We start from the raw sequence: 20,602 nt of genomic DNA, 5'->3' as shown, positions 1-20,602 counted from the left end.
AACCTTTGTAAATTAAAATTAACATTAGAGTAAAAATAACTTCAATTATTCAAACATTTTTTTCCAGTTGATTTTAATTATTTTTTAAATCTACTTTTAAATAGGCATTCTATTGGAGATACCAAAGTTCCATTTTGTCTTCAGTCCTGTGTAAAACCTTTGAAATATGCCATTGCTGTTAATGATCTTGGAACAGAATATGTGCATCGATATGTTGGGAAAGAGCCAAGTGGATTAAGATTCAACAAACTGTTTTTAAATGAAGATGGTAAGAATTATATAAAAGTTAGAAAAAGAAATACCCCATTTTCCTATTTAAATCTAACGCCTGGGTGGCTCAGTCGGTTGAGCATCTGCCTTCGGCTCAGGTCATGATCCCGGGGTCCTGGGATCAAGCCCTGCCATCAGGCTCCCTGCCTACCGCTCCCCCTGCTTGTGCTCTCGCTCTCTCTGACAAATAAAATCTTAAAAAAAATAAACCTAAGTTATTTTTAATTTTTTTGAAGAAAAGTAAAAACCTTCATACTTTTTTTTCATTTCTCATGGAGTTTCTGTTAAACCCATAGACATAGTTTGTTTAATCACCTACTTAAAAAATTTTTTTTATTTTAGGCCTCTCATACCACTGGAAAATGGACTAGGGAGAAGATGGGGCAGGGAGTAAGATTTTCTTTTCACTTCCTAAACACATATAGAATATCTTGTAGTAAAATCTCACAGTGTCTGGGATTTGCTGTAAAATAATTCAGTCAGTATAGCTGGGAGTGCTGGGTGTGATTATTACTACATGTTAGTAATTTTTGAGGCTAACTTAGATAGCTAGATGGGTGTTTATTCTTTCTACTTTTGTATTTTATATATATTTGAAAACTTCCAACATAACAAGTTTTTATGGTGGCTGTGGTTGAAATAATGAATATTTTTGCTTTTTCTTTTTCATAACATTTAATATTTAAAAGAAACATCTGTATTTAAATAATAGTTGGATAGCTAACAAGTGTTACTACTTAATAGGAATTCAAAAGCAAAGGGGGAGGACAAAGGTAGTTAGTACTTTTGATCTGATAGAGGTTTGATTTTATTTATTTATTTTTTAAAGATTTTATTTATTGAGAGAGAGAGGGAGAGCATGACTAGAGGGAGGGGCAGAGGGAGAGGGAGAAGCAGACTCCCCACTGAGCAGGGAGCCCCATGCAGGACTTGGTCCCAGGACTTGAGATCATGACCTGAGCTGAAGGCAGATGCTTAACCAACTGAGCTACCCAGGCGCCCCTGGTAGAGGTGGTTTTTTGTTTGTTTGTTTGTTTGTTTTTTTCCCCTGATAGAGGTTTTAAATCTAAACACCAACCTATGTATTGGTTTCTATATTTCAGTCTTTCCTACATATGCTATCATCCTCATTTTGTGATGAGTTAAGATAGAATCAAAGAAACAAAGAGTGAAGGAATTTAGTGGTTGCAATAATGGTTGTGAGAAATATACTTTTGCATTTTTTGTTTGTGCTTGATAAAAAATGAAATGTGCCTTATACTTATTATTGTTTTATTTAATTTTTTAAATGAAGTTGTAAGAATGGTATTTTCTTGGGGCGCCTGGGTGTGGCTCAGTTGGTTAAGCATCCAACTCTTGATTTCAGTTCAAGTCATGATCTCAGGGTCTTGGGATTGAGCCCCTCGTGGGGCTCCAAGCTCAGCAGGGAGTCTGAGATTCTCTCTCTGCTTGTCCCTCTGCCCCTCCTCACTGTGCCCTCTTTATTTCTCTAAAATAAATCTTAAAAAAAAAGAATGGTATTTTCTTGTGCTTCTCTATTTGTTTTGAGAGCAGTTATGTTTTCTTACCTATTTTACCATAATCTTTCTGTCGATGCTGCATTTGATTTTATGGACATTATCACAAACTAAATTTCAATAAGGACATCATATGCAGAACTGCCTTATTTATTTAGCCCAGTGACATCCAGATTTAATATGGAAATAATTAATATTTTTGTTCTATCAAGATTTAACATTTTACAAGAAAAAATATTTTCCCATATAAGTCAAAATAGAATAATATAGGTGGTTCTGGTGAATTGTGATTTATTTTGAGAGGTATTTAAAGAATAAATGAACAAATACAGGAATTCAAATGTGAAGAAATACTTGATAAATGAAAATAAATAAAATGGGCATGGAGTAAATGAACTTTACAAGTAATACATTTTTTTGTTCTATAGATTTATGAGGTTGGAAATTATAACTTACTGACACAGTAGTCTATAAGAAAAAAATCATAAGAACGCAGGGATTTAGCACTGGTTTATAATAACTGAAACATAAAGTTCAACAAGAGGTTTTACCTTGATATTCTTTGACTTTTTCCAAGCCAGTCCCTCCACCTAAGCAATACCAGGAGTCTTAGAAGTAATGGGAAAATGAAGGCCTCACTGTACCACTCCTTCCCAAGTTCTGCATAGATTCTATGCTCCAAAGTTTTGGTTTTAAACTAGCCCCAGATAAAAACAATTTAGAGGTCTTCTTCATATTTAAAACTTCAAAGGTAGATTTATAGTGAAACTGTACACTTTGTGTATGTGCATGTGTCTGTGCATCTAGCATTACAAAATTGAAAAAAATAAATGTATTTATATTCATATTCTATCTTTCTAAGATTGTGGTAAGTTGAGATTAATATGAATATAATAGATAAAGAAATTACAGTACTTTTTTAATATCAGTAGTTTTAAGTGCTTTTACAGCATAAAAACATTTTAGTCCTGTGGTGGAGAGTTGGCCTGACAATTTCTGTCATTATAAATGAGGAAATAAGTTACTTGATGGAGATAATCAATTTTGGAAACAACCGTCTCTTAGTGAAGTCTTTTTCTACCTTACAGTAGAAATTAGATTAATTAACAAATACTTACATAGCCTTCTTCCACTCTAATACATGGAGGAAGAAATACAAACTTTTATCTTACAAGTGTGTAATTGACAGAAGCCAAAATACATATGTTCGTTTATATTGTGAAGGATTTGAGAAAGGGACTGAATTGTATATAGAACAAAGTTTGGGTGGTTGGATAAGTGGGGCACTGCAGGATTATACTCTGTATAGAATATACTTAATTTTTATATAGCCCTTTAAAATTCCAGTGTAATACTTAAAATATAAATATCCATATTAAACTGAAATTAATACTTCTTAGTTCTTTAGTATATGCATTAGCAACCTTTGACTTAGCCTCAGTTATGAACCATATCTTCTTAAGGTTCATATGCTTAGCAGTTTGAGAAGCTTTTGCTTGTATAATACGAAAGAACTTTCTGCATGTTTTGTTCCTTTGAAAAGAACAAATACTTGCTAAAATTAAACAGTTTTGTGCATTCTAGTTAAAAGTACCCATAAATTTCAGATGTTGCCCAGGTCCATTTTGTCAGTATACCAAGCTAATATATGTCATTACTTCAGATGGTAGCTTTTATTAATTAGCCTTAAGTGTTATTTCTGCTGTCGTGTCATGAGTATTTTTTAATTAAAAATTCTAAATGGGACCTTTCAATTCTCCCTACCTACAGTGGAGCAGGAAGCAAGTAGATTTTTCAGTCATAGGTTTTAGACTGCAGTAATGCTGGTGTTATAATATCTGGTGTGTTTCCAAACACTGAGGTGTCTGGCTTTTGAGCCAAAGGCAGAGAGAGCAGTTGCTTACGTCTGAAAATTGCACTGTTATGCTGTGAAATGCTTTGGTGTTCTTTGAAAGATCTTCTTGAATGCAGCTGATGTATTTGCAGAATATTTATGATTTAGAAAATATTAAATGTACACATTTATGTGGTACCATTTGGAATACACACATTAGCTGCCTCGTAAAGACCCTAGAGCCTGAACATGTCAAAAAACCATGAAAGGACAAACACATAAACATTTGCACAAACACAAATATAAACTAATTTAGCACAGCTTGATTTCCGTATTGTTTTCTGTCTGTGTCTTATTTTTTTTTTTAAGATTTTATTTATTTATTTGAGAGAGAGAGAGAATGAGAGATAGAGAGCACGAGAGGGAAGAGGGTCAGAGGGAGAAGCAGACTCCCCGCTGAGCAGGGAGCCCGATGCAGGACTCGATCCCGGGACTCCAGGATCATGACCTGAGCCGAAGGCAGTCGCTTAACCAACTGAGCCACCCAGGCGCCCTGTCTGTGTCTTATTTTTTTCAGATGAATAATATTGGAAATTTTTTGTTTCTTAGCTCCCTTTTGCCATGTAGTACTTTTCTTTGACAGTAATTGCTCTCATTTTGTGTGATCGCAGAGAAGGCAAACTTCTCTTAGTGAGATTTGGAATAGGCGAACTCTTGATTGTAAATACTCTGATATTATACTCCCAAATGTTAAAATTTAATATATCAGAGTATTTACAGTTTGGAACTAATCGTCATTATGGGTAACCCAAAATGTACAGTGTTTAAACCATAGCTACTAAATCACATTGTTGATCTTACATTGAAGGGAAACTGGTAAACTGTCAATTACCTAATTTTTTGTCTTTATTTTTTAAAATAAAGAAAAATTTAACAATGTTATTGGGAGATACTTCACATGCCATATAATTCACCCATTTAGAGTGTAGAGTTCAGTGGCTTTTAGTATGTTCGTAGAGTTGTGCAACCATTACCACAATCCATTTTGGGATACTTTTGTCACCCCAAAAAGATACTCTGTACCCATCAGTGGTGAGTATCCATTTCTCTCCTACCCCTGGCAACTAGTAATCTACTTTCTGTCTCTATAGATTTGCCTGCTCTGGGGGTGCCTGGGTGGCTCAGTCAGTTAAGCATCCGACTCTTTCAGCTCAGGTCATGATCTCAGAGTCCTGAGATCCAGCCCTGCGTGCTTAAGATTCTTTTCTCTCCTTCTGCCCCCCCCCCCCCCCCCCCCCCCCCTTTTCCTCCTTTTTTCTTAAAAAAAAAAAAAAAAGATTTGCCTATTCTGGATATTTTATATAAATGGAATCATATGATATTTTGTCTTTTATGACTGGCCTGTTTTACTTAGCATATGATTTTTAAAGTGCTTTCATGTGTTGGCATGCATCAGTAAGTACTTCACTTTTTAAAAATTGCTGAATAACATTGCATTGTATGGGTAATAATACCACAGTAATAATACCACATTGTGTTTAGCAATTCATCAGTTGATAGGACGTTTAAGTTGTTTTTCACCTTTGACAGTTATCTATAATGCTGCTGTGAGCATTGGTGTGCAAGTTTTGTGTACACATATGTATTTATTTCTATTTCTATTGGTTATATAGCTGGGAATGGAATTGCTGTGTCATATGGAAACTTTAACTGTTAAAGAACTGCCAGGCTATTCTCCAGAGCTCAGAGTTACTTAGTTATAGATTCATCTTACAGAAGGTAACTTGCTTAAAATTTAAGGAGACTAATAATGAGGCAGTAACTTAATGAATTCTGCTGGATTTTCAAGTTAGATATGAATTGTTCCCCCCAAAATAAATTACCACCACAAACAGATAAATTAGGAATTGTGCTTTCAGATAAATGTTTTCAGTGTCCTAGGAGGTTAATGTTTGGCATTTGTGCCATGCCATCAATGACAGTATAATCAGTTGATATTTGAAGTTTTATTTGTTGTAAGAATTAAGAGATAGGATTTTGGATGAACTTAAATTTTAAATAATTTTTAAATAAATCTTTATTGTCAGGAAATATAGAAAGAATACAGAATATAATTTAAATCCCCGTAATATTTTTATCATAGGTATATCCCTTTATAGTGTTTGTTTTCTTTTTCTACATGTGTATGTGTATATTCATAAAAACAAAAATAAAGCACTTTTTTAAAAAGATTTTATTTATTTGTCAGAACACAAGTAGGCAGAGCAGTAGGCAGAGGGAGGAGGAGAAGCAGGCTCCCCACTGAGCAGAGAGCCCGATGCAGGGCTTGATCCCAGGACCCCGGGATCATGACCTGAGCCAAAGGCAGACACTTAACCAACTGAGCCACCCAGGCGCCCCCAAAATAAAGCACTTTAAAAAGCAAGAGTGGTTTCATACTAGATGTGCTTTTTTTAAGGTTATTTTTTAAGAGTGTGCCATGTACATTTAAACATTTCATGTGTTTTAATTCATTCAAGAATTATGACTCACTGAGGTGTTGATGCTATTTATTACTCCCAATATACAGTGGGAAAATTGAGACATAGTGAAGTTCAGTTACTTGCCCAAGGTCAAATAGCTAGTAAATGGTAGTTAGGAAATTTCGATGTACTTTAATACTACTATTCACTGTCTTTCGATACATGAATCTTTGTTTTCCTATATAATTACTATAGAAGTATATTATTGGTTTGATAAGTAAATGAGTTAAATGCATTCTTTCACCCTCTCTTCCCCCCGCCATAAAGGAACTGTAACAATATCTTGCATAAAGAAAATAGATAATATGTTCACAGGAAATACCTATGCATCATGGAAAATGATATCAAGTATTTGAAATAATGCTGTCATTTTGTATTTTATAGATAAGCCACACAATCCTATGGTAAATGCTGGAGCAATTGTTGTGACTTCATTAATAAAGGTAAAATGTTGACAATTCCTTTTAACCTAGTAAGTTTTTAAAAATAACTAAGGCATAAAGATGAATCTTGGATTATTTATGTAGAATTATGAAAAGTTTTGGTGTTAAAAAATTAATCTTATTGTATAAAGCTAAAATTCTTATTTATTTAAAAATAAATAATGTAATTTCAAGGACGAAATTAAAAACAGATGACTCATTGTAAGAGTTACTCAGTTACTCTTGACCTGAAGATCTGGCAAAAATTCAAAAAGAAGTCTCTGCTGAACAATAGGCACAGAGGTTTTTCTTCCTAAAGTTTTGATATTTTTTTCTTCCCTTTCCTTTTGGCTCTTCGAAAATGAACAGATGTAAACACAATTAAAACATTTTACTGTTAACTGTCATCAGCATATGTAGGAACAAATGTTCTGGTACTTTGTGTTAAGACAAAGTACATACCCTTGAACATTCTGAAGTCCTTTCTACTCTCAGGAGCTACATTCATGATTTTCATTTGAACTTCATTTGTTTTGCTTATTATCATAACTAAATAAGTAAGACTTATTCCAATTATTAAGTTATATTATTTTTCCTATGCTTTGTTTTACATTGTATGTTTTGATTGTTTTAGTGTCTGGTTTGCCTTAATAATTGGAAGCTCTAATGTTTGGAATAAGTATTTGAAAATGATTTGAGTGTGTGATACTGTTTAGATTTTTAATTTCTAATTATAAATTTCATTTATATTCAAATAAATCTCATTTATGTTTGGAACATTTATATACTTTCTTCAGTAAATCCGTGCTTATCTTTTCCAAGCATAAAAAAACATAACTACATGACTTTGTAGATGCATTAGTGAGAACAGGATACCCTGGTTACACAGAGAATGTTTGGATATAAATTATGCCTTTGGCCCAATTAATAAAAACTTAACCTAATTTGTATACTAGAAATCCTCTTTCATGAATTTTATATGTTCATGAGAAAAGGCTTTAAAATAGAAGACTACTATGATAAGAATTCTGTATGTTTAGTTGTTATTTTGGGGTAAATACTTTGTAAGCATTGGCCCACTTAATCTTTGTAACTCTAGTGAGGTAGGTATTATAGCCAAGTATTATTCTTTAATGTAACTAATTTTAATAGACTATGGAAATTTTTATTTGCCCATTATAACATCTAGCTATTCATGACTGTTTTACCTAAGGTAAAAGTTGTCAGTTTGAGGTGAGAGAATATTTGTTGTAGAAAATTATAATACAAATCTGTGCTAGGCACAGTCCTTCCTTCAGGTAGCTTGCTTACCTTGTAGTGTGAGGTGGACACAAGTATGAATGGGTCCTTACAGTGAAATTCAGTAAACATTGTGATGAGAGAAAAGTCTCTTTAATAATTGTTTAGATTTGAACAAGTAACAAATTAGAGGTAAGGAAAGTTATGATAATATAACCTATGTATTGATGCTTGATGAGAAAACCACTAGAATGGTTCCAAACCTTTTTTGGGTCTTCCCAGAAAAATGTTCACATACGGTGATTATAAAACTTTAAGGAGTTTACAGACCCTTTGAAAGCTGATCTGTGAATCCAAGTTGAAGAATTCTTACATTGGAGAAAGAATAACATAGCACACCAATAAATAGTATTTGCAGGAAAGGGCATACGTAAATGATAAAAAGAAGCCTTCCTTAACTGCATGCACGTAAACATCTTTTGTTTAATGATTCATGGGTTTCATATACTACGCTGAAATGCTGCATGTGAGAAATGCATGTCTGGTCATATCACACCATCACTTCATCAGTTTCATTTCTCATGTTCAGTCATGAGCCATAAAAGTCACATTAAGCCACATTAATATGAAACAGTGAAAAAAACACATATACACAACATAAGTGTGGTTCAGTGTCCAACAGTGCAAAAATTTAACTGAGTCATCTTGTATTTATAAATTTGATTAGTGATTTTAATATATAAAGATTTTTAATTTACTGGCAAAGTTGAAAATGAGGCTTTGGGATATAGTTCATATTTAAGGTCACTTTCTTGGCATTTTTGTTTTGTTTTTAGAAGTGTTTCACAAATTTCTTTCTTTTTCTTTAATGAAGTTCATCTAAGTCTTGGAGGGGTATGTAATGTAATGTAATACTTCCTTGAGACTTTTTTTTTTTAAAGAATTCAGAACTCCTCTAAAAATCTGTATGTTATCTGTGAAGGTTGTATGATCACATATTTATGTTTTGCCAGAAGGGTCTTCAAGTCCAGGCTTCTTATTTTATATAGATGCAGCGAAGAAACTGAGACTAGACAGGGACTGACAGCAGTAGAGTTGGGCTTGATCTATATCTGATTTGTTTGCTCTTCGTTAGAATTCATTCTGCCATATTTAATGTAGGTGTTTGCTGTTTCTCTTGATGACATCTTTGTCTTTACCTAGCATAGTTATATTGTCCAAAAAGCAGAAGTTTTATTTTTTTAATTTTAACTTGTACAAAAGATAAAAATTTATTGGCTTAAAAGTCACATCATTTTTAGTGGGTGTAATATCATCATTCTTTGGACGTTAGTCAGTACCTGCTATCTATAAGGAACTAATAACCCTTTTCTCAAGGAGCTTGCATTTGAGTACCCAAAGTGTGGATATTTTACCATGGCTACTAGATGTAAATTTTGTTTTTTAGCTCTTTTAGTTGATGACCTTAAGGCTATTTTTTTTTTTCAAACTTCAACTTTATTTGGTGCTATTGAAACATTCTCCTCATGTTAGTCTTCTCTCACCCCACCCAAAAAAATTAAGTAGAGTCTTTAGTAAGACTCTTTATTTCTTAATTTTGTAGTATTGATATTTTTTCCTTGTAGGATTGGAGATGATCCTCAGGAAATGGGGGAAGAGGCAGAGCAAGTATTCAAAAGGATTAGCAGATTGTGGAAAAAAGGAGGATTTGGACAGAAGGAACCTGTTGCATAAATTCTTAACTACTAAACTTATAGGAAAACTCCAATATTTAAAATTTTAAACAAAGCTTATATAGGTAAATACCTTCAAAAAAAACACAAATGTCATTTTGTACTTAAAATGCACATAATTTTAAAAAACTATAAAATTAATATCCTTTCTTTTTCTTTGTGGTAACTACTAAGTTTAAAAGAATACTTTTTGATGCAGTTTGTTTTATCTGATGATGATAATATGGTTGCTTGATTTAAAAGGAAGAGTAAAAATAAATTGAAAGGAGCACAGTTAACTGTGGATGAAATAGCAGTTACGTATGTAATTTTTTTCTTTGCAGTGGTAAAAACTTCACCTAGTTTTAGTTTAAAAGTTAAGATCTTCGGATAACTTGAGGGTTAGGGTGGGAAAATGAGGACAACATATTTCAAGATAATTGCCATACTTCTGCTTTTTTATTTTAAATGTAAAGAGTAAGTTACATTGTCTTCTGTGTTTATGTCTCTCTTTATTCTAATAGTATTTTCCAGTTTTTGTCATTTGAATAAGTCTGATTTTTTTAAAAATCAGAAGTATTTTTAAATTTAAAACATCAGATTTTTTCTTTTTAAAAGACAATTCAGTCATACTCCATGAAAATAAGATGAGTTTAGTTAGTATGTATATAGTGCTCAGTTTGGTTATGTTAGCAGCAACCTATTGAATGTGCTGTGAGCCACACTTTTAAGGTGATTTGTGGCTCTGGGGAGCACTGGATGATGTCTTAGATTTGGTGACTTTATCGTGTTATTGTTTTATTCACTCCATATTTATATCAGCTGAATTCTTTGAGGTTTTTTTTTTTAATGAAAGGCAGATAATTTGTTGCCAACAGAATTTTTCTCTATATTTATGTTAATCTAGATAATACTAGATTTAGAACATTATTTTTTACCTGTAATATCTATTTTAAATCCTCCAAGTATTATTTAGCTTTAAAGTGTTTTCTGTGGCAAGATTAAAGAATATTCTATAAAATCATTTTCAGTTACTTCTTTTTGGCTCTTTTATGCCTCTTTCCTCTGTGATCTCTAATTTTCAGTTGGCTTTTACACCTCCATACTTTATGAATGGAATCAAGTGATTTACTTACAAAATAACTGATTAATGCATGGACTTCAAATGAATCATTTTTATATTAAATTTATTAGCATATATCCCTGTTAACAGTAATATTTTCACCTGTGTTTTAATGTATAATATATAATTGAGTTCAGGAGTATATTGTAAAAACAGGCTATAAAAACACTCCAACATAGTTATATTAATTCTTTTAATAGCCAATGTTTAAGACTCTGTGCCTATTTATCATATTTTCATTCATAAAATTTTCTTCAATGAAATGGAAATTCTTTAACTTAGTGTAGGAATGTTTACAGAGAAATTAATTTGTATACTTTTCTAGTCTCTCGATCTGATTACTACCCTTTTCAAACAAAACATGGTTTGCTTTTTAAAAGTCATTTAATCTCCAGGATCCTGTAAGTCTTCTTTAACATATGAAAATCCCTTTAGAAACTTCCTTTATCTCTACCCCCCTACAACTTAAATATGTATTATCAGTCACTCCTCACAGTCACAGTGCAGCTCATTCTGCCCATGTGTCCTGTCCCCTTCCCCTAATAAAAACACTTTTTCACAACAACAGCAAAAAACTTGGTGAATGGATTTGGTAATCCATAAAGTTCTCGTTTATTTTTTTAAGTTTTCCTACTGTACTTACTAAGTATCACTGTAACTTTTTCTAAAATTAAAGTAACATATCTAATAATGGTTGTACAGTGACTTAAAACTGGGATAAACATATCCCTCATTATGGGAATTTTTTTCCAAGAGATAAAGGGGCATTAATAGTTTTAAGACTATCAGTTTGCAAATTTCAGTTTTCATATATGTCTTGCTTAAAATTAGTCTGCCTTTGGTCCAGATTTCCTCCCAGTTTTCATAAGAAGGCGTACTTCTCATGCGTCCTAAATTTTACTATGGTGCACTGCTTCAGATTGTAAAAGCCTCTTGGGCACCAACAAAAGAGAACATTTTGAAATATAGAGTCAGTGGTATTGAGGATATGAATCATTGTAAAGAGTGGGAACAGCCCTCTGTATACTAGGTTGTTTCTAGGTGTTTGGTTTCAACAAAATGGACAGAGGATCTAATCAAGTTGTTAGTAAGAGCATTAAGTAGAATTTTTAAGGATGGATTGATTATGAATTTTATATGTAAAGAACTGAGTGATATTGCTATAACAAAACCTTTTCTATTTCTATCTACTCCTCTATTGTCAGCAAGATTTTTCAACTCATACATCTGTAAAAATTTAAAATAGGAAGAGTAGAAAATAATCTACTTATACATGAACTAATTAAATATCAATTACTATTTCATAATAGAAAAGAATATTCTAAAGTAATAGTTGTAAATTAACCTAGGACATTATTAACAAACTTTTTTCTTTAAATTTTTATGAAAAATTTCAAACATATACAAAATAAACATGATAGTGTAACTAGCTCCCATGTACCCATTCCTGGCTTCTGATATTCATAACATCTCTTCTTCCACCCCTCTGTACCCCACTACTAGATAATGATGATGGATTTTTTTTACAGTTTACATTTTTGCTTTTGGGGGTTTACTCTTATTTTGTATGTGTATGTATGCTTTTTCCCTCACATCTTTGCAAATATACTTTATACAGTTATTTTTTTAGAATATAAAATAACAGCATTTTGTAATGATTATTAAAGCCCATATATCCTTGGGGTACACAGAATCTTCCCAAGAGATATGGGGCAAATATATTTTATTGACTTAAATAAATACTATTTCCATGGTAGATAGTAAGAATAAACATTAATCAAGTGCTTTTACTTTTAAATGGGGAAGTTTTGGGGAAAAACTTTCTTGGGTTAACAAAAATCAGTGAAATACTTTATTTTGCTTGTTTATATAATCTGCCTAGGACGTTTCAAGTAGCTTATCCAAAATGTTATATAATGATTGACATTGGCAAATATCAGTTGTTTTTTAAAAACAGCATAGAAGCAAAACTCAATTGTGCTTTAATTTAGTAAGCTACAAAGTAGACCAAGCATGTGACCATAGTCTAGAGTTGGAAGGTTTTTTTTTTTTCTTTTTATTAAACATGACAGCTAAATAAAGAAAATTTGTATTTGTTCTGTAGGGCACAGTTTAGGTCAGAGAATGAAAGTTCAGTATAACTTGTCTATTTTACATTGATTAATTGTATAATGGTAATTATACATGTAACATCCCAATGCAAATGCTGACATCCTTTTCCAAAAGAGTTGTTCTTTTTTTTTTTTTTTTTTTTTGTGCTTTCTCAAAGGTTAAAAAGGTTTTTGTGGTTTAAATGTTGTTACATATTTTACAGCATTAGGATCTATGGAATATTTTGACAACTGCAACAGTTCAATGAAGTTGGTAATTTCTTCTTTTAATTATTTTTCATTGAACAGCTTTGGAGTTACATTTCTACATTTTGAATTCTGGTGTATTATAAGGAAAGAAAACTTAAAATATGTCAAAAAGCACTTTAGGGAAAATACATAGATAGTGATTACAATATGGCTGTAGCTAAATTATTCTTATCTTGTTTAAGCTTTGTTAATACCTAATTTTGATGAAATAGTGTGTTCTTTTCAGCTACTGATTGTATATGTGATTGACATCCTTCCTTAAATAAGTTGATTTGTAAGGTTTCACAGATTATCAGTCACATCCTAGTCCACTTGTAAAGTGGAGAATGAACCTGGCTTTATTCAGTTAAATAATTCTTTGGTACAGGTTTTCCCCTCATAATAAAATTTTAAAGTGTAATGTTCTGGAATTTTTGAGGGTAAAGTTAAGAAATTTGTTTTTAAATTTTTAGTTGTCAAATTATTTTAAACCTGTTTTAAAAATTAGAGATGTATTGTTTCTATTGGGTGCACATCACCAATTAATACGTTTGATTTCAGATCTACATCTTACTGCTTTGTAAACTTCGCCGAGGTAAAATGAAACCATTTGGCTACTTGAACTGATCTACGTTACATAGGTTTTTCCTATTGACATTTGCAGTAGCTAACATATCAGATATAGAAGTGATGAAACAATACATCTTCCATGCTCTGAATTGGCATAATGCTAAATTCAAATGTAGCTAATTTTTTAGAGACTATGGAATATATATTTTTTTAGTTCAAGAATTGTTAAAACAAATGAGATGTTAAAGGTAGAGCTTTCTTTACACTAGCGAAATGTATTCAGAATGTTTGCATATACTAGAATTATAAAAGATTAGTTAGTTTTGCAACATAACTCATTTTTCTAACTCTAATGCTGGTTTAAGGTTATTTTAAAAATATAAGTAGATTGTTCTTAATTAAAAACCATAATTTATAAATACTCAATTCTTTTCTAAGGGTGAAACTTTATTTTAAGTTTTTTTAAAATATGAAATTAAATAACGTATGTTCTAGAATATTATGTGTTTTCATGAAAGATAAGGGGACTTGGGGTAACTAAAATTCTGTAACTTTGGGTTGGGTAAAGATATACTTAAAATAAAGCATTCCCTTTGTAATTCAGATCCATTCTCAACATATTGGTATTAAAAAAAGAACATGTAAAAAGTTTATGTAAATATTAAATTATTTTAGAGTATTTCCTAGTCTTAAAAGTACTAATGCACAATATATTAATTGTAATGATAGCAGTTTGGAATTTTGATATTATATTCACTTAAAACTTAACTGTGGAGTGATGCTTATATTAACATTTATGTCTCATTTCTTTGCAGCAAGGAGTGAATAATGCTGAAAAATTTGACTATGTAAGTGCAATATGGAATTCAGTTTTCATGTTATATTTATATTCCTTATATATTTGTTTTTTGACTACTAATACTTTCTAATTTTGGTTTATAGGTGATGCAGTTTTTGAATAAGATGGCTGGCAATGAATATGTTGGATTCAGTAATGCAACGTGAGTCTGATTTATGACTTAAGTTTTTTATAATAGGCCACGCCTCTTTAAATTAACAGAAATAACTAGATTATAGAATTCTGTTTTAAATACTGTCTTGTCCCTTCCCTCACCCTCCCTCTCCCTCCTTTCTCTATATTATAATACACAGTATACTTAGAATTAATCTGTTTTCCCTTGTTGATTCTAGGGCTTACTTCAGTGAATAAATAAATGCTTTAAACAGTTTTGATAAACTTCTTGTGGGTAATTATAGAATTAGAAGAGAACCCAACTATACCTTAAATTACTAATAGTTAGGGATGCCCGGGTGGCTCAGTCGGTTAAGTGTCTGCCTTGGGCTCAGGTCATGATCCCGGGGTCCTGGGATCGAGTCCCACATCGGGCTCCCTGCTCAGCGGGAAGCCTGCTTCTCCCTCTCCCGCTCCCCCTGCTTGTGTTCTTTCTCTCTCTGACAAATAAATAAAATCTTCAAAAAAAAATTACTGATATAGTTATTCAGTTTTCTCTTTGCCTGTAATACATGTTTTACCTCTTTTTTTATTTTTTAAGATTTTATTTATTTATATATTTTGAGAGAGAGAGCGCGTGTGTGAGCCGGGGAGGGGGTGAGGAGCAGATGGAGAGGGACAAGCTGACTCCAGGCTGAATGAGGAGCCCATTGCGGGGTCAATCCCCACAACCCTGAGATCATGACCTGAGCAGAAACTAAGAGTCAGATGCTTAACTTCCTGAGCCACTCAGATGCTCATGTCTTACCTCTCTTAATTTCTCTGCCTGGCTAAGTTGACTTTCACCCCAATTTTTTATTTTGAAATTGGCCAGTCTACAGAAAAGTCAAAATAATAAACAGTGAACGTCTGGATATCTTTCACCTATATTTTCTGATTAATATTTTGTCTCATTTGCTTTTCCTCAACCTCTTTCTTTTTTTAAATAGAAGTGTTTAAAAACTTGTATCTCTCTATATATGTACATATATGTAAATATACATGTATATGTTGGGATTTTTTTCCTGAACTAATAGAAATAAAGTTATAGATATCACAGCATTTCATCCTTAAATAACTCAACATGTGTATTCATAAGGACATTTTCCTACATAACCACAATACCGTCAACATATTTAAGATCATTAACATTAATTTAAAAATATCATTAATATGTAAATGTCCCCAACTGTCCCTTAAATGCCTATTACAGCCTTTTTCCCCAGGAATTAATCAAGGTTCATACAATGCATTTATATAAGTCTCTTTTGCTTTATTAAAATAGAAGAGTCCCCCTGCTCTATACCCTTGCTTTATAAAATTTTATTAAATGGCCTTTTTTGGGAGTGTCAATCACTTGTTTTACAAAGTAGGAATTAACTAATTTTCTCTGTAAAGGACCAGATAGTAAATATTTCAGACCTGTGGGCCATATAGACTCTGTTGCAACTAGTCATTTCTACTATTTTGGTAGGAAAGCAGCCATAGACAGCATGAGGTGATGTTCCAAAAAACTTTATTTCTAAAAACAGGCAGTAGGCTGCATCTGGCTATAGTGGATATTCTCCATTTTGAATAGGTATGGTTGTTTACTGTGGTTAGGTAAAGCTGAAACAGTTTTGACATGACTACTAACTAAGTGACACTTCGTACTACATGTTTTTCAGGAGGCAAAAATTTTCAGGTTGTCTGCTGTACCACCTTTTATTCATCAGCTTAAGTATCTTTTCCAGGAATTTTTTCATGAATCTCATCCCATCTCTCTTCTGTGGTCTCATATTACCATATTTAATTGAGCTTACTCTATGTCTCTCTGCCCCATCACCGCTATTAGACTCTGATCTCCTTTAGACCTGGATAGAATATCTTCCAATTCATTTTTGTATTCTTGTTACCTGGTAGATAATAGGCACTTGATTTAGTGTTTGTTGCACAGAGCTATATGCTAGGCACTGTGATAATTGTTGAGTAGTTAGTACACTATGTTGATTTTTTTTTTTAAAGGTATGGCAAGTTGATAAGTTTATTTTCAAGAGCTTTTCCACATTCAGCATTGTTTTTCTGACCATAGGAACATTAAAATGTATTGGTAGGGGGGCCTGCCACCCCCCACTCCATGATCGATAATACAGAGTGTGTCACCCACAGTTCCTCTTTTGTCAGCTGCCTTCTGGACTCTTGTAGGTTGATTTCTTAAATGTACTGCAAATTAAATCTGTCTAAATTAAAACTCATTCTCTTCTCAAACTGCTCTTTGCTCCAGGGTTCCCATCAGTTGGTATCAAGATCCTTTCACTAGACTGCATTAGAAATCTAGAGTTTTGTACCAGACTTCATTCACCCTGTTTCTCCTCTTTCCCATCAGGTTGGAAGATTTGCCAAACTACTCTCATGTTTGATCATACCTGTCCTTCCATTCCTACCACCACTACCTAAGTTCAGGCTTTTGGTGGCTCTTAATACTCCGGTCTCCTAATAACATCAGTCATCCTTTCTTTTTTCCCTTTCCCAAACTGACGTCAGAGTTATCCTTCTAAAATGGAGATCTGACAAGGTAATTTGATTGAAAGCCTTGAAGCTTTCATTTTGTTGGCAATCAGGAGCCATTTTTAGCATTTATCAGTCTTGATAATGTCCTAGTCTCCTTTGTTATTTTGATGTTTCTCCACTCTTTTCCATGAACCCTATTTCCCAGATACATCAGAATACGTGCCATTCTTCAGTGAAGTCCTGTCTTTTATACTTTTTAACTTTGTTCTTGCTACATGGAATTTGCCACTGTCTAGGCTTACCCCTGAAATCTGTTAATCTAACAGATGCTGAAAGGCCCATTTCATGTGTCCCTCTCTCAGTGAAATTTCCATGGATTCCCTCAGTTGGATTGATTATTGTACTTTCAGAGGATCCAGAAGATTCTTCAACTTCTTAGTATATTTTTTAATGGTGGAATATTTGATAATTTTAAAATTAGCTTCTTTACTCACAAAATATGAAGATTAGAAAGGGCCTAGCTCATTTCAGTCCTTTTATAGCTGAGGAAGTTAAGGCTAAAAGAATTGTCACTTAAATGACTTCCCCAAGACACATAGCTAGCCTGTTGACAGAACTGGGATAGGAACCTAGCTGTCTTGAGTCTTAGGTCAGTGTGTTCTTTATACTATACTTTGCTATACAAATTAAACTACAGAACAATCATACTCTTACAGAAAATAAGTAAATAGAGCAATTTTCTTTTCTTTCTAGGTTTCAGTCTGAAAGAGAAAGTGGAGATCGAAATTTTGCAATAGGATATTACCTAAAAGAAAAAAAGGTTTTTGAATTTTTATTTCTTTTTATTTAATAAATTACATTAAGATGTATGTTAAGAACTCAGCAACAGCTTTTAAGCAACTACCTATTACTAGTTAAGGTACAGAAGTTTTCGCAGAACACTCTTGAGTTAATGGTATCAAAATGTTAATATTAAATTGATTTAATATCTGGCAGTATTCAAATATTTGACTAGTTTTATTAATGCAAGTTTTGCTTAAGGATTGGCCCATTTTTCCAAAAGTGTAATGCCAGACTATTGTTGATTACATTTGATTTTTAAATTTTAATAGGGTGGTCCAGTAGTTTATGAATTATAAATCAGTTTATCATTGTTAAACTAGTATTTAGAAATCTGTATGTGATGTACTTTTACTTTATTGTTCTTCATTATTTCATGTTTATACTGTTTATAGGTTATGTGCTATTTTCTCAAGATGAAACATTTGTGTACATTTTAAATTTAATCTTTATGGGTCTTTTATGTATATGCATATATTCTTGTTTTTAATTGCCTTTCTGTTTTTTCAGTGTTTTCCAGAAGGCACAGACATGGTTGGTATATTAGACTTCTATTTCCAGGTAATTTACTTTAACTCTATGAATTTTATATATAAATGGGCATGTCACATTTTGCAGAATATAGATATCTGTGAAATCATGGCTCCTGGCTAAGATAAAATACATTTACCCTTGACCTTCCAAAAAAAGCCTTCATGAAAGATAATTTCATGTCTTTTTCTCCTAAAATATCATGCCTCAGAATGTAATAGTTTTTTTTCTGTAAAAACATATTTAAGAGTGTCAAAAATATGTATAACTCCAGAAATTGGCTTGTCCTTATTATAAACTAAGTGATTTCTTAGCTTTTCAATTTTGTTTGGAGGATTTATTTGTTTCTTTATCAGAGGGTTCATACTCAGCATCTTAAAGAGGCAGTTTCTTGGTTGGTTTAATTCATTTTTGCAGTGTCATATGGTAGGTTTTTTCTAACTTCAAGTAGTTCTCCACATTCATGAGGGAGGTGGTCACTCACATAATCTGCTGTGGTTATAGAACTCAAGTTTTATTTATTTATTTTTATTTTATTATGTTATGTTAATCACCATACATTACATCATTAGTTTTTGATGTAGTTAGAACTCAGTTTTAAATAACCTTCCTGGACATCCCTTTTTTCTCCCTGTGTTTTCAGTTCAGTTCATTCCTACAGATATAATAACATTGGTGTCTCTGATGGTCTATAATGTCAAGCCACATAATAACAAATTATTTGTTACTGGTTTCTAGTTAACCTTACATTTGTCTGTCTTTACTTTTGAAGAAGTGCTTGAATTTCAAATTCGTAGTAATCTTCAAGAATATGTAAGGGAGGTTAATAATGAAGTAGATTTTGATGGCAGTTTGTCACCTGCCAATGTGAAGAACTGTGAATCGAGAATCCAGACTATCAATATAAAATCAAGGTCTAATCTGGCCACTTTTTAGCCATGTGACCTAATTTCAGTTACTTAGACCTAGTTTCATTATGTGTAGCACATGCTTGCCCTAACTTTCTGCGTTACCTTGAAGTTAATAAGAGATGATGTGTGTGAAATTCCTTTGAAGCTATAAGGTGTTAACATAAAATATAGTGTCATAGTTACTTTTATGCCGTAGCCCTCTTTTCACCCTGCCCATATGAATTTCTTGCATACATTAATGCTTCTTTTCCTTTGGTATACATACTTGACTTTGGCTGTTACAGCCTAGGTGCTACTAATCTACTGTGAAATGTTTGCTCTTCTGGGCTAAAATCAAGAGAAGGCCATAGAAGCCTTACTTTTTTGGAGAAGGGCTGCATGTAATTGAACATCCGTCAGGGTATCAGGAAAGTACTCTCAAATTGGGATTTGTAAAATTAGTAGTATATCATCTTATGACAAACAAAATTCCAATTAATACTAAGGATTAAATTGGGAAATGATCATTGGAATTTAAATCTATTTTAGAAAGACTTTCATGATTAAATCTACTATAAGTCTTTGCTGTCTGGGTCAGTATAGTAAGTAGGTTTTGTAGTTTTGAAGAAATGTGGAAGAGATTTTAATATAAATAAACAAAAGTGAATGTCAGTCAAAAAGTGGTTCTCAGTTTCCTAATGCACTGTAGCTAATTAGTTTTCCTTCTTACTGTTCCAGACCCCTTTTGTGCCTCTTGTACAGTCTTGAAGTATAAGGAAAGCTTGCAAGTTGAGAACTTAGTCTTTTCCTCCTGCTCCCTCTTCCCATCCTCTTTCTGCTCTCCTTCCTCCCCTACCCCCCACAGTTTTGGTTGCTGTTAAGGAAAAATAAAATGGAGCATATTTTTTGTTTCAGTTTTATGAGTAATTTTGGGTTTGCTATGATAAGGTATTTCCATTGTTTTAATTATATTTAAATGTAAAAATTTCAAACTATATTGTACTTGGACTTTGCCTTCTTTATTGATCATAATTTATCCAGCAGCCATAATCACTATCAAATAAATATTTGAATATTAATAAGTGCATTTTGATTTAGGCACACAGAATATCCAGGTTAGAGCAATCTTAGAATTTTCTTACCTTAATTTTTTGCATGTTGCTACATAGGGATGCTGAGCTTTGCTATAGTGAAATGTCAGGCATTTTAGCATTTTTTTCCTTAAGTGGTAATTTCTCATGTAGATGCTATTTATCATACTGATGTCTGTTGCTTTATCTTAAAACTATACCATGGCTCCTTTGTCTTTTGA

At 32.5% G+C, this 20,602-nt stretch overlaps 2 protein-coding genes across 7 annotated transcripts in view; one reads left to right on the top strand and one right to left on the bottom strand.

Moving 5' to 3' along the window:
* STAT1 (signal transducer and activator of transcription 1) overlaps nt 1-20,602 on the bottom strand; it is a 295,742-nt gene that overhangs the window by 195,136 nt on the left and 80,004 nt on the right. The gene's annotated exons all lie outside the window — the stretch shown is intronic.
* Nucleotides 1-20,602, top strand: part of GLS (glutaminase) — an 80,308-nt gene that overhangs the window by 22,808 nt on the left and 36,898 nt on the right. For all 3 annotated transcript variants that reach the window (XM_025848457.2, XM_025848467.2, XM_025848478.2), the window contains exons 6-11: nt 105-268; nt 6,528-6,586; nt 14,364-14,396; nt 14,491-14,549; nt 17,783-17,849; nt 18,380-18,430. In XM_025848457.2, coding sequence (XP_025704242.1) covers nt 105-268; nt 6,528-6,586; nt 14,364-14,396; nt 14,491-14,549; nt 17,783-17,849; nt 18,380-18,430 — 433 coding nt within the window. The remainder of the gene's footprint in view (nt 1-104; nt 269-6,527; nt 6,587-14,363; nt 14,397-14,490; nt 14,550-17,782; nt 17,850-18,379; nt 18,431-20,602) is intronic.

This window comes from Callorhinus ursinus, unplaced genomic scaffold (genome assembly GCF_003265705.2).
Source record: "Callorhinus ursinus isolate GAN/ISIS: 27379988/994484 unplaced genomic scaffold, GSC_fseal_2.0 scaffold2, whole genome shotgun sequence".
NCBI classification, from domain to species: Eukaryota; Metazoa; Chordata; class Mammalia; order Carnivora; family Otariidae; genus Callorhinus; species Callorhinus ursinus.
This window is presented reverse-complemented; position numbering and strand designations above follow the sequence as displayed.